General features: G+C 41.6%; 2 protein-coding genes across 11 annotated transcripts in view; one reads left to right on the top strand and one right to left on the bottom strand.

Moving 5' to 3' along the window:
• The window catches only part of RNF34 (ring finger protein 34), a 63462-nt gene that overhangs the window by 22888 nt on the left and 20686 nt on the right, over positions 1-19888 (top strand). Inside the window, exon 7 of one of the 4 annotated variants that reach the window (XM_032800633.2) lies at positions 9235-11732. The exons of the other annotated variants lie outside the window; for them this stretch is intronic. Coding sequence (XP_032656524.1) covers positions 9235-9260 — 26 coding nt within the window. The 3' untranslated portion in view covers positions 9261-11732. Of the gene's footprint in view, positions 1-9234; positions 11733-19888 lie in introns of those variants that run through there. 4 annotated transcript variants of the gene reach the window in all.
• Positions 2386-19888, bottom strand: part of KDM2B (lysine demethylase 2B) — a 176792-nt gene continuing 159289 nt past the window's right edge. For 5 of the 7 annotated variants that reach the window (XM_032800626.2, XM_075059864.1, XM_032800629.2 and 2 more), the window contains 8 exons: positions 14159-14245; positions 13249-13518; positions 11926-11964; positions 9331-10004; positions 7524-7687; positions 6800-6961; positions 5445-5663; positions 2386-3786 (listed from right to left, as the gene is read on the bottom strand). In XM_032800626.2, the coding sequence (XP_032656517.1) occupies positions 3605-3786; positions 5445-5663; positions 6800-6961; positions 7524-7687; positions 9331-10004; positions 11926-11964; positions 13249-13518; positions 14159-14245 (1797 nt within the window). In that variant the 3' untranslated portion in view covers positions 2386-3604. The remainder of the gene's footprint in view (positions 3787-5444; positions 5664-6799; positions 6962-7523; positions 7688-9330; positions 10005-11925; positions 11965-13248; positions 13519-14158; positions 14246-19888) is intronic. The other 2 variants (XM_032800627.2, XM_075059865.1) reach the window with 1 other exon arrangement.

Raw genomic sequence — 19888 nt, 5'->3', positions numbered from 1 at the left:
AGCCTGGGAACTAGTGACACTGAAAAATTTGGGGGTTGTGGTGGATAATCAGCTGAACATGAGATTCTAGTATGACATTGGCCACCAGACTAATGCCACTCCATGGCACATACAGAGAAATCTCAAGAGTAGAAAGGTTATTTTAGCTCTCATTGGCACCGGGGCAACTGGTGTTGGCATAGTGTCCAGGGCTGGTGTCCACCATTCAAGAAGAATTTGGAAAATTGAAGATGGTTCAGAGAAGAGCCACAAAAATGATTAAACTATTAGAAAATATGCCTTATAGTGAAACTCAGCAGTAGTTTAAAGAGAAGGTTCAAGGATGACAGCCTGGGTTACAGTTGTTGCAATTGAACAGAAAAATCCTTTATCAGTTCCAATTGCAGGCTTAATCCCCATGGAACTGGAGGCTGATAAGCCTCTTTCTTTTAGAATCACTTCGTATAGTCTGCCTGACAGCTGGAAAGATGTGAATTAGAAAATTGATAGCAACTTATATTTTAAGACAAAGTATCTGCCCTCCAGAAGCTGAGAGTTTCCACAGTGGGGACAAGTAGCAGCCTGTGAATGAAAAATCTAGCTCTAGCTCTCCTATAAATTAAGTATAGAAAGTGGAAACTTAAGCAAGAACTATAAACATGCTAGCTGTAGGAGCATGTACCCTGGTGGGCCAAAAAATAACAGCCCAAAAGAATGTAGCAAAACAACAACTGATACACTGTTTTATCAGCTACACAAAATCATTAGTACCATTTCCTCATAACTCTCAAGCAAGTCCGAAGTTTTCTAGAGAGGCAGGCCCAATTGGTTCCCCATTCTACAACTCCCCTCTTCCCCCAAGGTGATTGCTGCTTCTGCCACCTGCCAGGGGAAGTCGGTCACTTGCCTCTATTTTAGCTACTACGCAGGCACTACAGACAGGAAACTTGTAAAAAGGAAACCAGGATCATAGTAACTTTTTCAAATTGACTATCCCCTATATATATATATATATATATATATATATATATATATATACACACACACATACATACACACGCACACCAACCCCCCCATGATCTTACAGTGCATATCCATAGATCTTAAAGCATTTTACAAAAGTTATTATGCCCACTTTACAGATGGCGAAACTGAGTGAGCTTGCCTGATGTCAGTTTTTTATGCAGGGCATCTTACCAGTTGTTTGAAAACAAAACACTTCTATAAAGCTCTTCATTAATCCAGTAACAAATGTAGCAGTTAGAAAATCCATGCTGCTTGGCTGCCCCCATCGTTTGGTCACTTGTTGCATTACACCAAGGTTGTACTGTTTACTTACCTGAAGGTTCTTAGAGCAGAGATTATGTCTTGTACATTCTGTAATGGTCAAGCGCACTGTTGGTTCTCAAAATGTTCATATCACAGGACAGATATTCCATTAAAGCTGAATTTTGAAGTAGCAGAATTAGTCATTCTTCAGAATAAAATTATTTCAAATAAAAGCAATTAAGAATGACAGTAGGGGGTTCCACATCAAGATATATTCACTTTATAGGTAAAGATGTTTTTTCTAACTACCAGCACTGCAAACAACAGGAGAGATGAGTCATGCTGGGTTGAGGATGCAAACCTAGATGAACCACATCTCAAGTCCAACAGTGAAGGTGCTTCTATCTGTTCTGACATTTTCCAGGTTTTATTCATCCTACCATTTTCATTTTTGACTGCCAGCGCACACGGTTTCACTGAACAGCCCACAGGAGTACATCCAGGTCTTCTCATAATAAATTGAGTTCCCCGCAATATATAGGTAGTTGTATACTCATCCTTCCATTCATTACCTTTCCCTTGTCAAAGAATTTCATCTAGCAGTTTTGCTTCCTAGATAGTGAGACGTTAGGTCCTTCTGAAATTGCTCATGAGCTTTAGTCTTGTCTCATCTAAATAACTGTGTTACCTGGAATTTATGCCATTTTACTGTTTAATACACATCGCCTGAGAAAATGGAGACCACCACAAAGCTCCAAGGTTTTGGACCAGAACTTGTCAGACTTTTCGGAAATAAAGGAGAGAGTTGATAGTTTTATCAGCAAGCTTAGAGAATTCTGGTATATTAGAGATACATGACTATGTATCATAACTAGTGAAAGATGCTTCAGGCCAGAGTAGGTCACGTTACACTTCCAACCCTAGAGTGTTCTGTGTCCACTGTGCCATTTTCTGCTCAGTGGTTTTGCTTATGCGTAACTGAAACCTCACGACTGATGATACGCAAAAAGAAAAAATCCATCTCACCTCAGTCTTAGGTGGTAGCTTTGCATGGCTAAGTGCAAAACACAGTAAGCAACCTGGTTTTGTTCCTAAAGGCATAAAGTCATGACTGAGTACACACAGGGAACAGAGCTGTTAAGTAAGAAAGTGGTATGCAGTTTTGTTTTGTTTTTAATAAAGTTACTCTTCAGATGAGAACTGCACTGTAAATACTTTTGACTCTGCATCAAACAGAACAATTTTTATCAATTCAAGTTTGAATAGAAACCCTCTTAGCCTTTATCTGTTTTTGTACAATTGTTTATACAAATTCAACAAAGGTAAAACTGCATCAGGAAATTCTACGAAAACAACACCTTACAACAATGGCACTTATCAATGCAGAATTTTACAATCAGGAAATAACCATGTTATAAACCTTAAATGAGAACTCAACTCACACTTCAAAGAAAGAGGAAAAAAAGACTATGCTTGTCCATTATTCTACTGTTTGACTCACTGTATAAATTAATTTCATATTGAGTACAAGAGCTCATGCTACAAAGTGAAACCCTCCTATGCGCAAAAGCTGAAATTGGAATTTTTAAAATTTTGAGAAAAAGGTGATTTCTATACAGATAAAACTTGGCATAGTGTCTTACTTCAACTATCATTTACACCTTATTTCCACAACATGCTTATGTCACTTCTGAAGTATACAAAGCAGGATATAAACTTCCATTAAAACATGCTTTAAATTGAAAGTATTAACCTACTTTTCCTGACCTGGGCACGTTTGCAGATGGATATTTTGTCTACGAAGTATAGGTTAAGTTCTCGCCTACTGTAAAGATAAAAATTGGCAATCCAAAACCAAAACACTGGTAATGCATTCAAACATTGCATAAATAACTTTAAAACAATTTTGTACAAAAATATTTCTGCATAATGTAAGATGTAACAAAACAAAATGTGTTAAGAAGGCAGAAATGCAGTGTGTGGTCCACTTTAATGACACCAACTTTTGTTTTTGTTTTAAGAAATGAAGAGCAGAAATTAAATTTACACTACCCAAGCACATGCGGTGGTACTTTAAACAACAGATCAGTCTTCTTCCAGGTGTGAACATTTATCATCAATAACAGTCGCCTTATGAATTTGCATAAGAGTCAGTGCAGGACATCCCAGGTAGACTGAATTAAGTGGCACAGGCTGAAATTCTTAACATGGGTAGTTTTAATGATCTCCTCTCCTTGACAGGACTATAAAATCCAATCTTTGATATTTTCTGATTTCCCAACTGAAAATAAAATCCCTACATGTTCTTAGTCGCTTCCCCACCCCTGGCCCCAATATTTACACACTTGTCCTTTAACTAACTCAGTTTTTGAAGAAGTTTCTCCTCCACCTGACCAAACTGAACACTCACGGACATCTCTGCTATGAACTGCTCACAGCCTTCCTTTGTGACTTGCTTGCAGTACCTCAAGTCAATCTGACAGATGTTTCCACAACGTTTAAAGTAGGACAGGCACTGGTCAGTAACCTTATTGCAATCTGTCAGAAAAACAACAACGGGGAGAAAAATTAATCAGTTTGTCTTTGTCAGTATCAGGACAATTTATACCGACTGTGACATGCCCCATTTGCTCTTGTATCATTGCACTGGTCAATAAAATCAATGAGTTAAAGCCACCAGCTTGATGACAATTCTCTGATCTTTGCAGCCAGTTGTGTAACATTGGATAAAAATGCAAAACAAGCCAGTTTCATGACTGGTGGCAGAGGGGAGGATGGATAAAGTAAAGTGAGGGGGTTTCTAGCCTGAAGACAAGGGAGAGAGCTTTCTTCTATGCTGGAGAATTCAAAGTGGACAAAAGGAGAAATGCTGGTTGTGTTTTTCCCCAGGAAGGGTCACATGAGCTAGCGGGGTGGGGGTGGTCTATGGCTAATAAGAGTGTATGAAGCTCTTTCAGGGGGAAGGAGGGAGATAGCTGAGTAAACTCACTCTCTCCCCTGCAATTTGTACTCTTAGGGTACGTCTACACTGCACGATTATTTCGAATTAGCTTAAACCGATATTACAAAACAGATCTAATAAAATCGGTTTAGCGCGTCCACAGTGGGATCCCGAAATCGATTGTTTGCGTCCATGGTCCAAAGCTACCATCGATTTCAGGAGCGGTGCACTGTGGGTAGCTGTTCCTCAGCTATCCCATAGTTCCCACTTCCGTGTTGAGAGCACAGTGCCTGATGGGGCAGAAAACATTGCCCCGGGTGGTGCTGGGTACAGCCTCACCCCTCCCTTTGTGAAGGCAGCAGACAACCCTTTGGCGCCTTTTTCGCGGAGTGCATTGAGCAAACGCCATAGCACAGCAATCTTTCCCTTTTTTTTTTCACGTGGTGGTGGGGGGAAATAAACTGAGGAGCTGTTCCCTGAACCACGCCAGACACTGTGTTTGAACCTACAGACATTGGGAGCTCAGCCAAGAATGCAAATAATTTTCAGAGACTGCTGTGGACTGTGGGATAGCTGGAGTCCTCAGTACCCCCTCCCTCCCTTCATGAGCGTCCATTTGAGTCTCTGGCTTCCCGTTACGCTTGTCACACAGCGCTGTGTATCCTGGAGTTTTTTATTCAAACGCTTTGGCATTTCGTGTTCTGTAACGGAGCTGCATACAACAGATTTGTCTCCCCATACAGCGATCAGACCTAGTATCTCCCGTACGGTCTATGCTGGAGCTCTTTTTCGATTTCAAACTGCATCGCCAGCCGTGCTGATCAGAGCTCCACGCTGGGCAAGCAGGAAATGTAATTCAAAAGTTCGCGGGGCTTTTCCTGTTTACCTGCCCGCTGCATCCGAGTTCAGATTGCTGTCCAGAGCGGTCAGTGCTGCACTCTGGGATGCCGCCCGGAGGCCAATAACGTCGATTTCCGTCCACATGAACCCTAATCCGAGTTATCACTATCGAATTTAGCGCTACTCCTCTCGTTTGGGAGGAGTTCCGAAATCGATTTAAGGAGCCGTTTAACTCGATATTAATGACGACGTCGTGTGAACGGATACAGCGTTAAATCGGTATATCGGCCATTAAACCGATTTAAAGTCGCAGTGTAGACCTGGCCTTATACTTCATACAAATCCAGCATTTCTCATGCCACTACAAGCTCTGGTACAATTAGGCAAAGCCTCATTCAGACCTCCCACCACCTACCTGATAAATTAATTTCAGTTAAGGAATCACGCGTGGTGGTTCCTACTGCAGTCAGCAGGTTAATAGACTGATCTGACACATGGTTACAGTAACTAAGATTGAGTTTGGAAAGCAGAGGCATGTGTCTAATGATCAATCGCAAAGAAGCATCTGTAATATCCAGACCAGCCAAACGCAGCTCAACTATGTTCCGTAGTTTACTTCGGTTGTCAATTTGACCTGTAAGACAAATGGGTTTTTTGTTTGCTTTTTTTAAACTTCTCTCCAGTTTTGCAATCAGCAGCAGATTAAAAACAACCCCATACAAAATGCACTGTAACTTATGGCGCCAATGCCCTCAGTTTACTTAAATGGACAGTTAATACACAGAAGTGATTTAAGTTACCTATTGTTTCAAGGAGCCCTCAAGGTAACCATCAGTGAGAGTACATTTTCCTCCTCTGTTTTTTCACTTTTAGCTTGTACATTTGACAGCACTTTATACCTAAAGTCCTTTTCACTGTTTCCCCTGCAGTGAATCACTTTCTCCTTTTTGCAAGGGTTCCACACAGCAATGGGAACAAAAGAACAAAAACTGAGGTCTGACAAACCCAAGCCCAACTCAACAGTGAGTCAAAATGGAAGACTGGGACTTATTTCAGCTCCAGCAGTGCAGTCTGTGAGATGTGAAATGCATTTTGGCTCAATACTTTTGATGATAGCTTTGTTAATGATTGAGATAGAGCTATTTGTAACCATCAGCATGCAAGAGTCTAGAATAATTTCCTGTTTGCACAGGCATATGGACAAATCCAAACCCTGATGGGGGAAAAGTGTGGTCCCAGTAACATAATTAAGGGTCCAAAGACTTTAAATGGAATTATTCATAGGAACAAGCACTATGTATTTGCAGGTTCAGATCCAGCATGTTTGGTAGATCACACAATACTGCTCTGAGCTGATACAAAGCCTTGCTAAGACCAAAAAAAACTACTGCTCCTCTGAATTGAAAGAAAAGATTTCCAGGCTTTTAAAATACACACGTTTGCAGTCATTTGCTTGGAAAGCTGACACACCAGATGAAGTGAGTGGCCAGAGGCCATAGCCTGTTACCTAGGAACTTACCACAGGATGTCCAGAAGGACTGTACCAGTACTGGCCCACACATCTCATATATGTCAGCATTCTACAAAATAGGGCCCAGCTGGTCAGCTAATGTAAATTGTAGTGGCATAGCTGACTTCAAGGAGCTTTGCTTATTTATTACAGCTGAGGATCTGGCCCCAAGAAGTGCAGTGTCCCACAAACCAGCTACCACCTATTGGCACATGAAAGATACTTGCCAAGCTACATTAATTAATAAATCAGTCTGTTACCTGGCCTGTTATCTGTTGGTGGTGACAAGAGGTCTCTCATTTGTGCATCTTTTAATCCTTCCACCCACTGAACATCCAGGATTCGGAGTAAAGGACAACTGGAACTACAAAGTGCTGAGACGGCTATCCATGAACACCCTGATAACAGCAGGTCTCGTAGACCTGGAGATACAAACAAGGGAAATGCCATAGTTGATCCTAGTGTAGAGTCCAATTTAGGTTAATTTTAAGGATAAATGTAGCACTGGTGACAGATCTTAAAACTCCCAAGAGTCTGCAATCTTCTGCCCACAGAACACAGCTAACATAGGCAGTGACAGGGCAAGAGTTCCTGCAATGTCCTGTCACTGTACTTTACCCCGATCTGGAAAATCCACCACTATGGGTGACTATCTCCCTGAAGACAGAGTTCTCCATCACCCGTTTGATCCTAAACTTCTCTTAAGAGGCTGGTTAACTAGGGTTCTTATAATAATGATTTGGACATTTTTCCACTAGGACCTATCCCACTCATTTCATATAGGACTCTCAACAATCACCACATAATTTCCAGTCATAACTGTTGCTGTAGGATTCTCTGTCCTAATACTTCTCTCTGATGCCACTTAGATCCCTTCTGTACCATTTTAAATTTTGTTTCATTACACATTTCACAGAGATTTCTCCCTAGAGACCTCCTTTATATATAAATTGGGATCAATACACCAGTCACAATGTCACTCACCTGGTAGTCTGTTGATGAGCCAGCTCAGCTGTTTTTTAGATATGTTTGTCCAGCTAAGATCAAGGGTTACAGGCTGTCTCCTGATAATGCCACTGAGCATAAGTGGAGTGATGGATTTACAATGGTTTAGATCTATTTTGGTCCATAATCTTTTATCACAGCACCTACAACAACAATACAATTGTTAATTTGGGATTTGCTTTGAATTTTGTAATGCCTTAAGGAGTGAAAAATAGCTGAGAAACCAATGTAATGGCAGCAGCTGACAGATCTGTTTGAAGAGGCTAGGGAGAGCTCATGCATGCATTCAAGCAGAGACTATTACACAAATTGAAAGCTGCTTCAAGTGTTTTCATCAAAGCCAAAATGTAAGGATTTCTTCCCAACAGATGAAACCCTGTTATGGGAGAGATTTTCAAAAGCACAGTCCCATTGACTTTCAGTGGGACCTGTGCTCTTAAGTCACTGAGGAGCTTTTGAAAATCCCGTCATATAGCCTCAACAAACCAGAACAATTTCTTATTTTTCTTAGCCTTTGGATTTGAAGGTCAGTTTTAACCAAGGAGGTGCTGCTGACTGTTCTGATTTCTCCAGTTTTCCTTTTAGCTAAACTGGTGAGTCTCGTAAGATTGACATCTCCATCTCTTGCTCTGCATCTCTATTTCAAACCTACACACACAGCTTCTGTGTCTCTGTCCCTTCCATGTTGCTACAGTTTGCTATGGGCAACAGAGCCATGCAAAAATCCTAATGAAATTGCAAGATTTACCTAGCATTCGGAAACATTGTACTTAGCTGCAGAAAATCTGTTTACAAGCATCTTGTAAAATCACCAAGGAATCCACAGTGGAAGCAATTCCATGGACCTTATTCTCCACGGATTTATCAGCTTGTCAATTATCCTATTCATTACTGGGGAGTGCCATGAAAGAGTCTGTTATCTTCTTGTCTGGGTAAATATTAGAGTTTTGATACATCTGAGCAGCCAGCCAAGAGGATGCTTTATTGGAAGTTCAGCCAAGTGTATAAACATGGCTATGAGAGTCATAATATACATTACAGCTTATTGGTGGGTTATGATCATTGACCTATTGAGTCAATTTATATAAGAGCCCCAGAGAGAGACACCATAAATGGCAATATAATAATTAGCAAGGAAAATATACTCAGATTCTCTACCAATGAAACTGCTGTTAAAAAGCAGAGGGTTGGGAATACAACAAACAAATTCTTTCCACCATGTGCCCTATATATGCAAAAATAATCTTAGAGCAGCTTGAAGCACCTCTGAAATCGGTGAACGGGGCAATGGGATATCTTGTCTGAATCTCAGGAGGCTTTTAATAACTGGATGGAGAAACGACTCAAGTTAATGTCCAGATTCAGGAATCTCTACTTCCTGTACTAGTACACTGCGCTCTCTGCAGTTGTCTAACTAGAGGATTTTGGAATAAAGTTGGCATGAGAGATGTTATGTGGTTATATGTCTACCAGCCTTGTAGGTGATAGAGTTCTCAAGAAAAGCAGGCCAGCTCCTACACATACATACCTCACCTAGAAATATTTAAACTATTTTTGATTGAACTGCATTGAGAGATATCTGCTATGGTTCTGTTAAAGGCCAGCATTTGTGGGCATACCCACACTCCATGTGAACTGAGGAGAGCATCATCTTCCCCTAAAACTTCACACATGCTTAAATCCCTTTCAGGAAGAAGAGAAATTAGCAAGTGCTGATTATCCTATACCTCCATGAATCGCACCATGAAGACAGATACAAGCAGCATCGTCCCCCTCAGCTCCTTACCATCTGTTCCAGGTCTTACAAACTCTCATACAGATGCACAAATCGCTATGACTGAGGTAGCTAAAGACAGCCATCCAGACTTCCCTTTGCATCACATGGGCTGCCCCGTCATCTAGGGGGAGTGAGTCCGGAGGAGGGCTGATGGGGGGTGGCCTGATTACATGGCGTTCCATCTGAATGCATTTGGGAGGAGAGAGTGAAGGTGGTGGCCGGGTAATCACCCTAGGTGTGCTTCGCAGGCTTGGCACAAGCTGGTGCCTCAGCTCCCTGGGAGTCCCATTTAACCCTTTGCTGAACCTGTGGAGTCTCTCGCTATTGCTCAGAGCACGTTTGGGCTCCTCGTTCTCGCTCTCTGGCTCAGATTTGATGGGTTGGTGGTTCTCATTGGCAAGGCTGTTCTCAGTTTTTTGGATCTCCTGATTGAGCTCCTTGCTGAGCTCTTTGCTCAGTTCCTTATTTGGAAGCCGCCTTTTCCGCCTCATCTTTATCTTCTTCTTGTCCTTAGGCTCAGCACTTTCAGTGCTGGGGCCCGCAGTGGGGGAGCTCGACCGTGACTGGTCACTCTCCTTGGATTTTGGAGGTGCTTCTGGCAGATCTTCCTCGGGTTCCTGTTTAAAACGCCGCAGGGGTTTGGCCATGGCAGGTCGGTCATCTGTAGCCTTCCATGATCGCCTCTGAAAAGGAAAAGTCTGAGGCTTTAGTAGAGCTGATAGTTAATGAGTTATTGCCACAGAGCCTGCAAACAGCAGAGGACATGTGCAAGAGGACATGCTTCCCAGCAGCCTGCATAGAGGGCAATAGGGTAAAGAACCACATCCAAACATTCTCCTGACTACAGTGGAACGTTAATAACTGGTGGCACCATGCCTAAGATGGTATTTTAAAGAGCCATTGTATATTAAAAACCGTAACTTAAGGAGCAACCCTGAAGACTCCAGGGGACTGTTTTATATTTAACATGGATATTCCTGAAACATCAAGACAATCTAATTTTTAAGGATCTGCTGGTAGCACAGCAAGCAAGCACCAGTTAAACAATACATGCACCAGGTAACAACACATTGCAAACAAATGCTCTCTTCTCAAGGAGATGTCTGTTGGGTAGGAGAAAACTGGCTCAGGACACTGTGGTTCAGAAAGTAAATTTCCCATTTTAAAAGATGGCCACTGTATTTCCTGATATGCAGTCAAGACCAGTGGTTTTACTCACCCAAGCAGCAATGCAGGCTAAGAACACTGGGTTCATTTGATTTAGCAAGTTTTGGAACATTCTGTATTGCAATTACTAAGCCACATTCCTGGCATGCTGCTATTCTGCCACTTACTGCTGGATCCTTGAGTGATAGCTACCCCTTTATGTCCCAAGGAGTGCACTGCATTGTCTCATTCTCTCTCCAGCATAGTGTGTATATATAAAAATGGGTGATCCAGCTGACAGCCTTGATACACTGCTAGTCTGCTGAGACCTGAAGTAAGTTCACAGAAACTTTGATTGAAAGTGGGGCTGTGGAGGGGTCAGCTGGCACCTTCCTCTCTGCTCCAGTCACTTTTCGTAAGCAGGAATCACACATCACTTGTCTACTTTAATCAAATCCCACACTGACGTACATTAGACACAGTTGCAAAAGATGTGCAATGCCATGCCAAAAAAGGGGAATATTGCAGGTCTAATCTGATCACTACAAGCAAGAGAAAAGCTGACAGTTGTTAAAACTAAAATGAAACAGCACTGTAGTAAACAGAGATGAGGTTGGCAAAACACTGATTATTATGCCAGAAGTTCTATGCTGCTTCAATAAACTATATGGATCTAATAAAAGGACATTCTCCTAGCTTTTAAATGGGGATGTATCATTAATGCATAGCCTTCACAGCTTTTTTTTTTTTTTTTTTGAGCTTTAACCAAAAATTACAAGGGACTGGACTAAGGTATTTAAGATTACAAAGAGATTAGCAAAAGATGATCCATCCCTCCCTTTTTACAGTGATTACAGGAGAAAGAGAAGTTAATGAAAGTTAGTGACAGGTAATTTAGATTAAATTACATGGAAACTTCTTCAGAAGACTATAGTCACCTTATGGCATTCTCCATCCTAGGATATCAGTCAGAAAGTAGGAGCTGGATAATTTAATGACCTATAACAACATTTCTAATCATATGCTAGTGTATAAAAGTTAAACAGAACACTATCAAGGTCGGGATAGATTTTACCTCTTACACCATTACAAAAATAGCCAGGTAGTGTTATTGGGTCTGGCAAGATTGGTGCATGCAGGGAGAGCAGAACATCAGTACAGAGAAGAGAATTTTACCCACTGGTCTTTGAAAATGACATAGCCTATGTTTTGATAGCATTTTAGTAGAGGATTGTAGAATAGGAAATATTAAAAAAAAAAAAAAAGGATCAACTAATCTCAGGTGGAAACCTCTGTGTGCATTCAGAAAGAGGGTGTTTTCTGATTCTGAGATGCAAATATGCAGTAAAAATGGCAGCGAAGACACAGCAATGGGATTGCTAAAGAAACTGAACAACACCACAGCTCAGAGAACACAAGAGGGAGAAGAAAGTGGCAGCACACAAATTAAAGAGGTACCTTTTTCCTGAAGAGTTTCTCTTCTTTACCGAGTTTTAGCTGTTTCAAAAAAGAAAAGACAAAACAAATGTTTAATTTTTTGTGTAGGTATCAGTAAAAATTACTACTATACCAATTTTCTTCAAGTAATGGCTGATTTGGTGAGTGGTTACAGCAAAGCATAATGAAGTGGACAGGCTAACCCGCTATAATAATAATCAAGCCACACTTTGTTTCTTGCCTTTCTGAATATTTCTGAATATTTATGGTTTGTTGTTTTCAATAGCTGAAGTCCATTAATGAACATTTAACACCCCCCCCAATCTCCACCCCAGTGCACTGTGGTGTCACTCTATGGAACCATCAAAGTGTCCCACATTCTGGAGGCATGTAGGAAATGCGTACCAGCATCCTCTACTAAGTCAAATAGTTTTTAGTGGCCATGAAGGCAAGCAGATAACAGCACTGGCTAGAGACCAAGCCAGTGGACAGACACTGTGCATGCAGCCCCCCTATTCTGCCTTTGTAACTTCAATCCCTACCTGTATCACCTATTTCAAATCTTGGGCTGTTTACCATAGTGAATTTATGTGTACTACAAAACTAGCATAAAAACTCCCATTAAACACGACCAAAATCACTGCGCATTCACTCATGCCCAAAGTGCCCCCTTTCACTTCCACAGACAAGATACTCTGCAATCCCTAGCTGTTAAATAAAACTAATGCATTTGAATGCTTTCTGGCCCAAATAAACTGTGCAAGTCAGATTTTAAAAAGTTGCCTACATTGCAGCTGAAAGCAATAGATAGATTCCTCCTCCTCTCTGTAAGTTGGGAAGAATATTACCTCAGAGATGCTGTAAGGATCAGTTACTTAGTGAAGTGTTACTACTGCGGTATGTAGTTATGGCTAGTTAGAGGAAGCTATCAAGTGCCACCCAGTGGCTAGAGATGAAAAGGGTTGATCGAAGCTACTTTTGACCATCCCACACCTGGTTTAAAAAAAAAAAAAAAAAATCCAACAGTGGGGCTCTCTTCGTTCAGAACTGCTTTTTTATTTTTTTTTTAAGTAAATAGCCAGTTCTTTGCCCAGTATTCTCTGTCCCTGAATTAAAAAGTAAGGTAAAGTTCAGGTGGATAAACTTTACTGTTCTGCTTGATGGATACTTTTCAAAAAGAAATGTAAAGTGCTATGCAATTTCCTTTGTAACTATCACTTGCTGGAATTCAAGAGACTCAAAGGAAACTTTAAAGCAGAAGTGCAAGAGACATCAGCCCCTGACCTACAACAAGTGCCTGTGTACGCGCATGCATTAAGGAAATGGGGTTCTATTCTCTCATACCCGTTTTCTCATAGCAGGTTCTTGGGGTTTCTCAAATTTTCTTTTCCTTCGCATATGCACATCATCTGACTTTCTCCTCAAAATAGAATCAACAGGAGTTTTTTTGGAATGTTCATCAGATTTCCGCCTGGGGCTTTCTTCACATTCCCCTTTCCGTTTTGCTACATCTGTTACTTCCTTATTATCTCTGTTCATCTTCTGTTCCTTAAGCAGTGAGCCTGGGAGATTCGATGCATATTTGAATCCTGGTCCACGCTTTTGCTTGTACGCCAAAGAGAGAGAAAACACAAACAAACTTTATATCTTATGTCTTTTTTTGCTGTTTACAATGCATTTCACCTGAAGCTTGTCCGGTTACAAGCAGCTGATTAAACCACTAAATGGGCTATTGACAAGCAGTCAGTGTGGTAATGAATTTTAACCTCCAAGGCATTTTTCTTATTTGTAACATACCTTCTACCTCCATCTCAGATAATAAAGAATCTAATGTTTCACTAGTTGTAAGGGACACTTCAGATTTCGTTGAATACAGCTTTACAAAAATCTAAAACACAGACAGCTTTTAGTTTGGATTTAAACATCCCTCCTCTGCAGGATTTCCTACAATATTTTGGTTACACTCTGACAGTGCACAGAATCTGAAAGTGAAAATGACTGCAAACAAGAGGGGTGCTGACTAATTTCTTTTCTTTGTCTCAGCTGAATGACATATAATAAAGAAAAGCAGAGAAGATTTTTAAATAGTCAAGTTATTTGACAATGTGTCTCTTTGTTTACTACATGGATTTTTAGACTAATTGTGCTTTTGTTCCATAGCCAAAACAAGACAGCAAAAATAGATCTGGATGTTAGAGAGAATACACCAGATTTAGTGTCTCATGCTTATGTCATGTATTCCAGTGAAACTCACTTTCCCAGTTTTCCCTGCATGGTTGCACTTTGGACATTCCCAGCAGTTCGGCAGTTCATCGTTAACCACACCATCCGATTCCTTCACCTAGAGGGAAAGAGGCATATCCCGTTAATAGTGTTAAGTGGCAGTGCAAGTCCACATACAGATTATCATAATCTAAAAGTAGTCATTACAATAGCAGGGGATAGACTCTTTGCACTGGTACCCTGTTTCTCAGATCAGTTGTGGCTCTAGGCTAGATGCACTAAAGGAACAGCACTACCTTGTTTGCACTGTGACACGCATACTCCCAACCCTGTAAGATTACTCATCAACCACCATCAACAAAACCAAAACCACAGTTTGGTACTTGAGATGGATTTTAAGTCTTGGCTTTTTGGCTAAGATCAGTGGTAGTCCCTGTTTAATAGTTGACGCATTCTCTATTAAGATACCATATACAGGACTGACGAGGGGGTGTGGGTGGGGGGGAAGCCAGTACAATTACCAGGGCCGCGGTCTGGAAGGGGGCCGGCTGCTTGTCGGCCCTGTTTAGCTGGTCTGCCTTGCTGGCTGGGGCCGAAAAATTTTTTTCGCTGGGCCTGAACCCGCTCTGCGGCCTGACCATATACCTGTATTGTAGTGAAAGGGGTTCACACCTAATCTAAGACTGTCTCTCCTATCTTCAGTTTACAATACACTTCTTCATCATTTCTCTCAGTGGCCTGGCAAGAAGTAAGCCTTTAATTAATAATAAAATAATAAATAAATAATCACCTAGCTCTTACAGCGCTTTCATAGTAGATCCCAAGCTTTCACAGGGAAGTCAATATCATTATCCTATTTTACAGATACAAGGTTCCTTCTCATCCCTTACATGGGGAGTTATTTCAAAGTGAGGATTTTGTAATGTACTTAAAAGCTCCTTAAATGTTAATCAAGGACCCATGCAGGAAAAAACCACATGCCAGCTGCAGCCCAATACCAACAAATGGAACTTGCCAGTCAGTTCCAGGGAAAGGCCTGAAACTTTCATTCAAAAAGATAGTGTGCTAGCAATTTATTTTATGCCTCCTTGCCTTCAAAGTATCCTTCCTTCTTCTTCAATCAACATGTAGTACACGGAGAAAAAAGCTCATTCTATCTAGTTTATTAGTATTGTGTTTTTTTTTTAAAGACAATCTCACAAACTGCATAAGGCTGTTATGTATAATTAGCGAATGGTCATGCCCCAAAGAGGTAATAGATACAATTTCATAAGCCTTAATTCACTTTTGAAAGTGGGACTTAGGCTTTTGAAAATTGCACCTTTGTCTTATTTTAGAATCTGCATAATGGAATTAAACAGTAGGTCAAGATGGGTGAGGAAAGACAAGGGATGGTGTAAGAACATGGCTACTATTATGGCATGTTCATACCCTGAGTTAATTACAAACTTAAAAAAAAAAAAACTGTTAAATTAGATTCACTTCTTGGCATTGTGGAAGAATGCATCAGAAGATTTATTTTATATGGAAAGCAAGTGCTTGTAAGGAGGACATTAAATCTAGGGCAGGTTGAAGCAAGGCCAATAAGATATCTAAGGCTAATATTACCAGCAGGGTAAAGGACCTGAGGGACTAACTCTGAAATAGAGCGCAGGCAGTGCTATAAAGGCCCAGAGGACTTATGCAGTTTTGTTAAAGAAAAGCTTTAATTTTTTTTTTTTTTAATCAGTGAAACAGTTCATTGTATTGAATATTCTCCTGCAGTACTAGAGGGCTACAGTCTGAGCCTCTGAACAGACAGTGACTGCTCTAGTTTACTATCCCATCAGAGTGATAAGTCAGTTGTTGTTTTGAAAGCCCTTTCAGTTTTAATATCAAGAGCATTGTAAGCAAACTGGGAGGAATTTTAAACATTTTATCTTGACTGTATCACTTAAACCTCCCTGCCCTTCACAGTGTGTGACTGTGCCACAAGATGGTTCTGTATCCTCCATCTTAGGAAACAGTCCCGGGCAGTCCAAGTCAGAACAAGTTATTTCTGTGCTGAATAGATCAATTCTACCTAAAGGGAGACAAAGGCCATTGGGCCCTTTGTATGAGTTTAAAGCATGAAGAGAGTGGTAATGTAGACAAATTAATGAGACACACAAATGTGGGACTATACAACTATGCAGTTGTCCTATTAAGGTGTGGGATCACAAGTGTTTATTTGACAAATAGGCAAAAGCCATGTGCCATGGCAGTGCTGGAATAAGAAGGGGATAAAGTGGGGAATGAAGTGTATTGCACAGCAGTGTTTTGTGTAGAAAGGTCTTAGACTCCATCATGCTCTCTACAGCTGTACCTAATGCTATTCGTCTCTTCCACTCATTAGCACTAAATTCATTCACAAGGTTTGGAAAATATAAGCCTCTCCAAGAAAACATCTTGAGACTAAGGACTAAAGAAAAAGAGGAACATCTTTATTGAGAAAAACTAAATTTGGATCCTTAGAAATCTGAAAACACAGATAAGTACCTACATTAACGTGAGATTTGGAACACGTCGTCATTATGGATTAACCAGATGGATTAAACGCTCTTTAGGAACAGTAAAGGATATGTGAGGAGGCTGCTATCAGATTCCTTTAAAAATCCATACATTCACTGTGGAGAGAGAACAAGCAGAAATGCTGCTGTCTATGAAGGACACACCTGGTGATATTCAAGGCCAGGTCTACATGCGACTTTAAATCGGTTTAATGGCCGATATACGATAACGCGTTAAACCTTCCGTTCGACGACGTCGCTTAATATCGATTAAAGGCTCCTTAAATCGATTTCGGAATCCTCCAACGAGAGGAAGTAGCGCTAATTCGATAGTGATAACTCAGATTAGGGGTCATGTGGACGGAAATCGGGTATTGGCCTCCGGGCGGATCCCAGAGTGCAGCACTGACCGCTCTGGACAGCAATCTGAATCGAGGTGCAGCGGCAGGTAAACAGGAAAAGCCCGCGAACTTTTGATTACATTTCCTGCTTGCCAGCGTGGAGCTCTGATCAGCACGGCTGTGCGATGCAGTTTGAAATCGAAAAAGAGCTCCAGATAGACGTAGGGAGATACTAGGTCTGATCGCTGTATGGGGAGACAATCTGTTGTATCCAGCTCCGTTGACGAAACGAATGCCAAAGTTGAATAAAAAACCAGGATACACAGCGCTGCGTGACAAGCGTACGGGAAGCCAGAGACTCAAATGACGCTCATGAAGGGAGGGAGGGTACTGAGGACTCCAGCTATCCCACAGTCCACAGCAGTCTCTGAAATTATTTGCATTCTTGGTGAGCTCCCATTGTCTGTAGGTCAAACACAGTGTCTGGCGTGGTTCAGGGAACAGTCCTCAGTTTATTCCCCCACCACACGTGAAAAAAAGGGAAAGATTGCTGTGCTATGGCGTTTGCTCAATGCATCCGCGAAAAAAGGCGCCAAAGGTTGTCTGCTGCCTTCACAAAGGGAGGGGTGAGGTGTACCCAGCACACCGGGCAGTGTTTTCTGCCCATCAGGCACTGTGCTCTCACCGAAGTGGGAACTATTGGGATAGCGGAGGAACAGATACCACAGTTGCACCGCCCTGAATCGGAATGCGTAGCTTTGGGACCTATGGGACGCCAAACAATCGATTTCGGGATCCCACTGTGGACGCGCTAAACCGATTTTATTAGATCTGTTTTGTAATATCGGTTTAAGCTAATTCGAAATAATCGTGCAGTGTAGACGTACCCACAGACAGACTCAGCTTGGATACTTTGCTGCTGAGATCAAATCTGGAGAAAAATGAGAGCATGGTAATAAATCCCAGAGCCCATAACATACTCCTTCATACATGGAATTGAGATCTTACTTCACAGTCTGACTGGCTTGCCAATATGATCAGCTGCTGGGGACTCCCTCCCTTCTCTCAATGGGAGAAGCCTGAGATGGTTATAAAAGATCACACGCTGAAAGTAAGTTTTAGATAGTGGAGAAACCCAACCCTCCCTTATGCAACCAAGCTAGGAACTTTGAAAAGTGTGGGCTTTATAACCTGGAACAACCTGAAAGGGAATGGAAATTACACTAGCACATGCTGAACCGTTCCCATCAGAAGAGCACTGCAGGAGCTGTGGAGTCACCTCAGTAGAATGGGCTCAGAGAACAAGTATCTCCCCAGAGAAATCAGACATGATAGAAACTTAGAGTTCAAGGATGTTCACTCTCTAACTGATCCCAGCCCTTCCTGTTCATCTATTCTCCCACAGGGAGTTCATTTTCCAGTCTATGGATTTTATTCAAAGATGGCACCCAAGACCAACATACACTGCTGCCTACTTACTGTTACATTTTCAAGTATGATTGGGGGATGGGTGGGAAGGACATTCTCTTATGATGGAGGCAGGAGGTGCTTGCATGAGAGGTCATCCCCATAATAAAGGGGACTTCACACTATCTAGGTATTTATATTGTGGGGGCAGCAACTGCTCCAGTCGCAGGGGACTCATACAGCAGCCAGTTGGTTCCAAAGTCTGAATTTAAGACTACTTTAAGGATTAGAATAGTGTGAAAAAAGTAAGACACTTTTTTTTCAAGTATCAGAGGGGTAGCCTTATTGTCTGGATCTGTAAAAGCAGCAAAGAGTCCTGTGCCACCTTATAGACTAACAGACGTATTGGAGCATGAGCTTTCGTGGGTGAATACCCACTTCATCGGATGCATGTAGTGGAAAATTCCAGAGGCAGGTTAAATATGCAAGCAAGAATCAGGCTACAGAAAAGCAGGTTCTCCTCCCTTGGTGTTCACACCTCAACTGCTAGAAGAGGGCCTCATCCTCCCTGATTGAACTAACCTCGTTATCTATAGTCTGATTCTTGCCAGCATATTTATACCTGCCTCTGGAAATTTCCACTACATGCATCCGATGAAGTGGGTATTCACCCACAAAAGCTCATGCTCCAATATATCTGTTAGTCTGTAAGGTGTCACAGGACTCTGGAGTTTTTTCAGTCTCATGAAACATTGTGGAGCCCAACCACAGGGCTACGCAGTGCCCATGAACAAAGAAGGAATACAGAGAGAGGCTCCCATTGCATCATCTTCCCTCTGCCATTCTCCTTCAATGTACACACTGCTATGCCTTTCCAGAGGCTCCCAAATCCCTAGTGGGGATGGTGTCCTTTTCATCCTGTAAATAAATATCACTTAGGCAGTCACCCTGAGGAGATTACCTACAGAAAAGGCACTGGAGGATACCCCACTGCTACAGGTCACCAGGGATTCTGGGAGCTCCAGAGAAGTTGAGATACACAAGGCTCCCAGCCCACACAACACTTTCTGAGGACAAGGTGTAAGGGGCCCCCAAAAGCTCAGTTTGACATAATGTTTCTGACCAGGGATAGGGAAAGGAATCCTAGGGGGTGTTATCTGCCAGCTGTTTTTACTAGCTTAAAAAAAAAAAAAACCCCAAAAACCCTGCACCTGGTTGCCCAGGGCAGAATTGCAAATCTCTAACTTTTCCATTTTCATAGATACTGGAAGTGATTTTTCTCTGTTACCAAACCAGCACTTGACTGGTTAGTCTCTGGTCATGAATATGCAGGACAGCAGTAGTATTTTCTTTAATTTCACAGGTCTGACCCACATCCTGCATAGCTAGCTACCACATCAGCAAGCTCCAAATTTGGTTTGGGGAAGTCAATGTTTCAACTGTCACTAAACAGTGATTCTGTCCTGCAGGCCAAATCCTGAATAA

The sequence above is a fragment of the Chelonoidis abingdonii genome, chromosome 22 (genome assembly GCF_003597395.2).
Source record: "Chelonoidis abingdonii isolate Lonesome George chromosome 22, CheloAbing_2.0, whole genome shotgun sequence".
Taxonomy (NCBI): Eukaryota; Metazoa; Chordata; order Testudines; family Testudinidae; genus Chelonoidis; species Chelonoidis abingdonii.
This window is presented reverse-complemented; position numbering and strand designations above follow the sequence as displayed.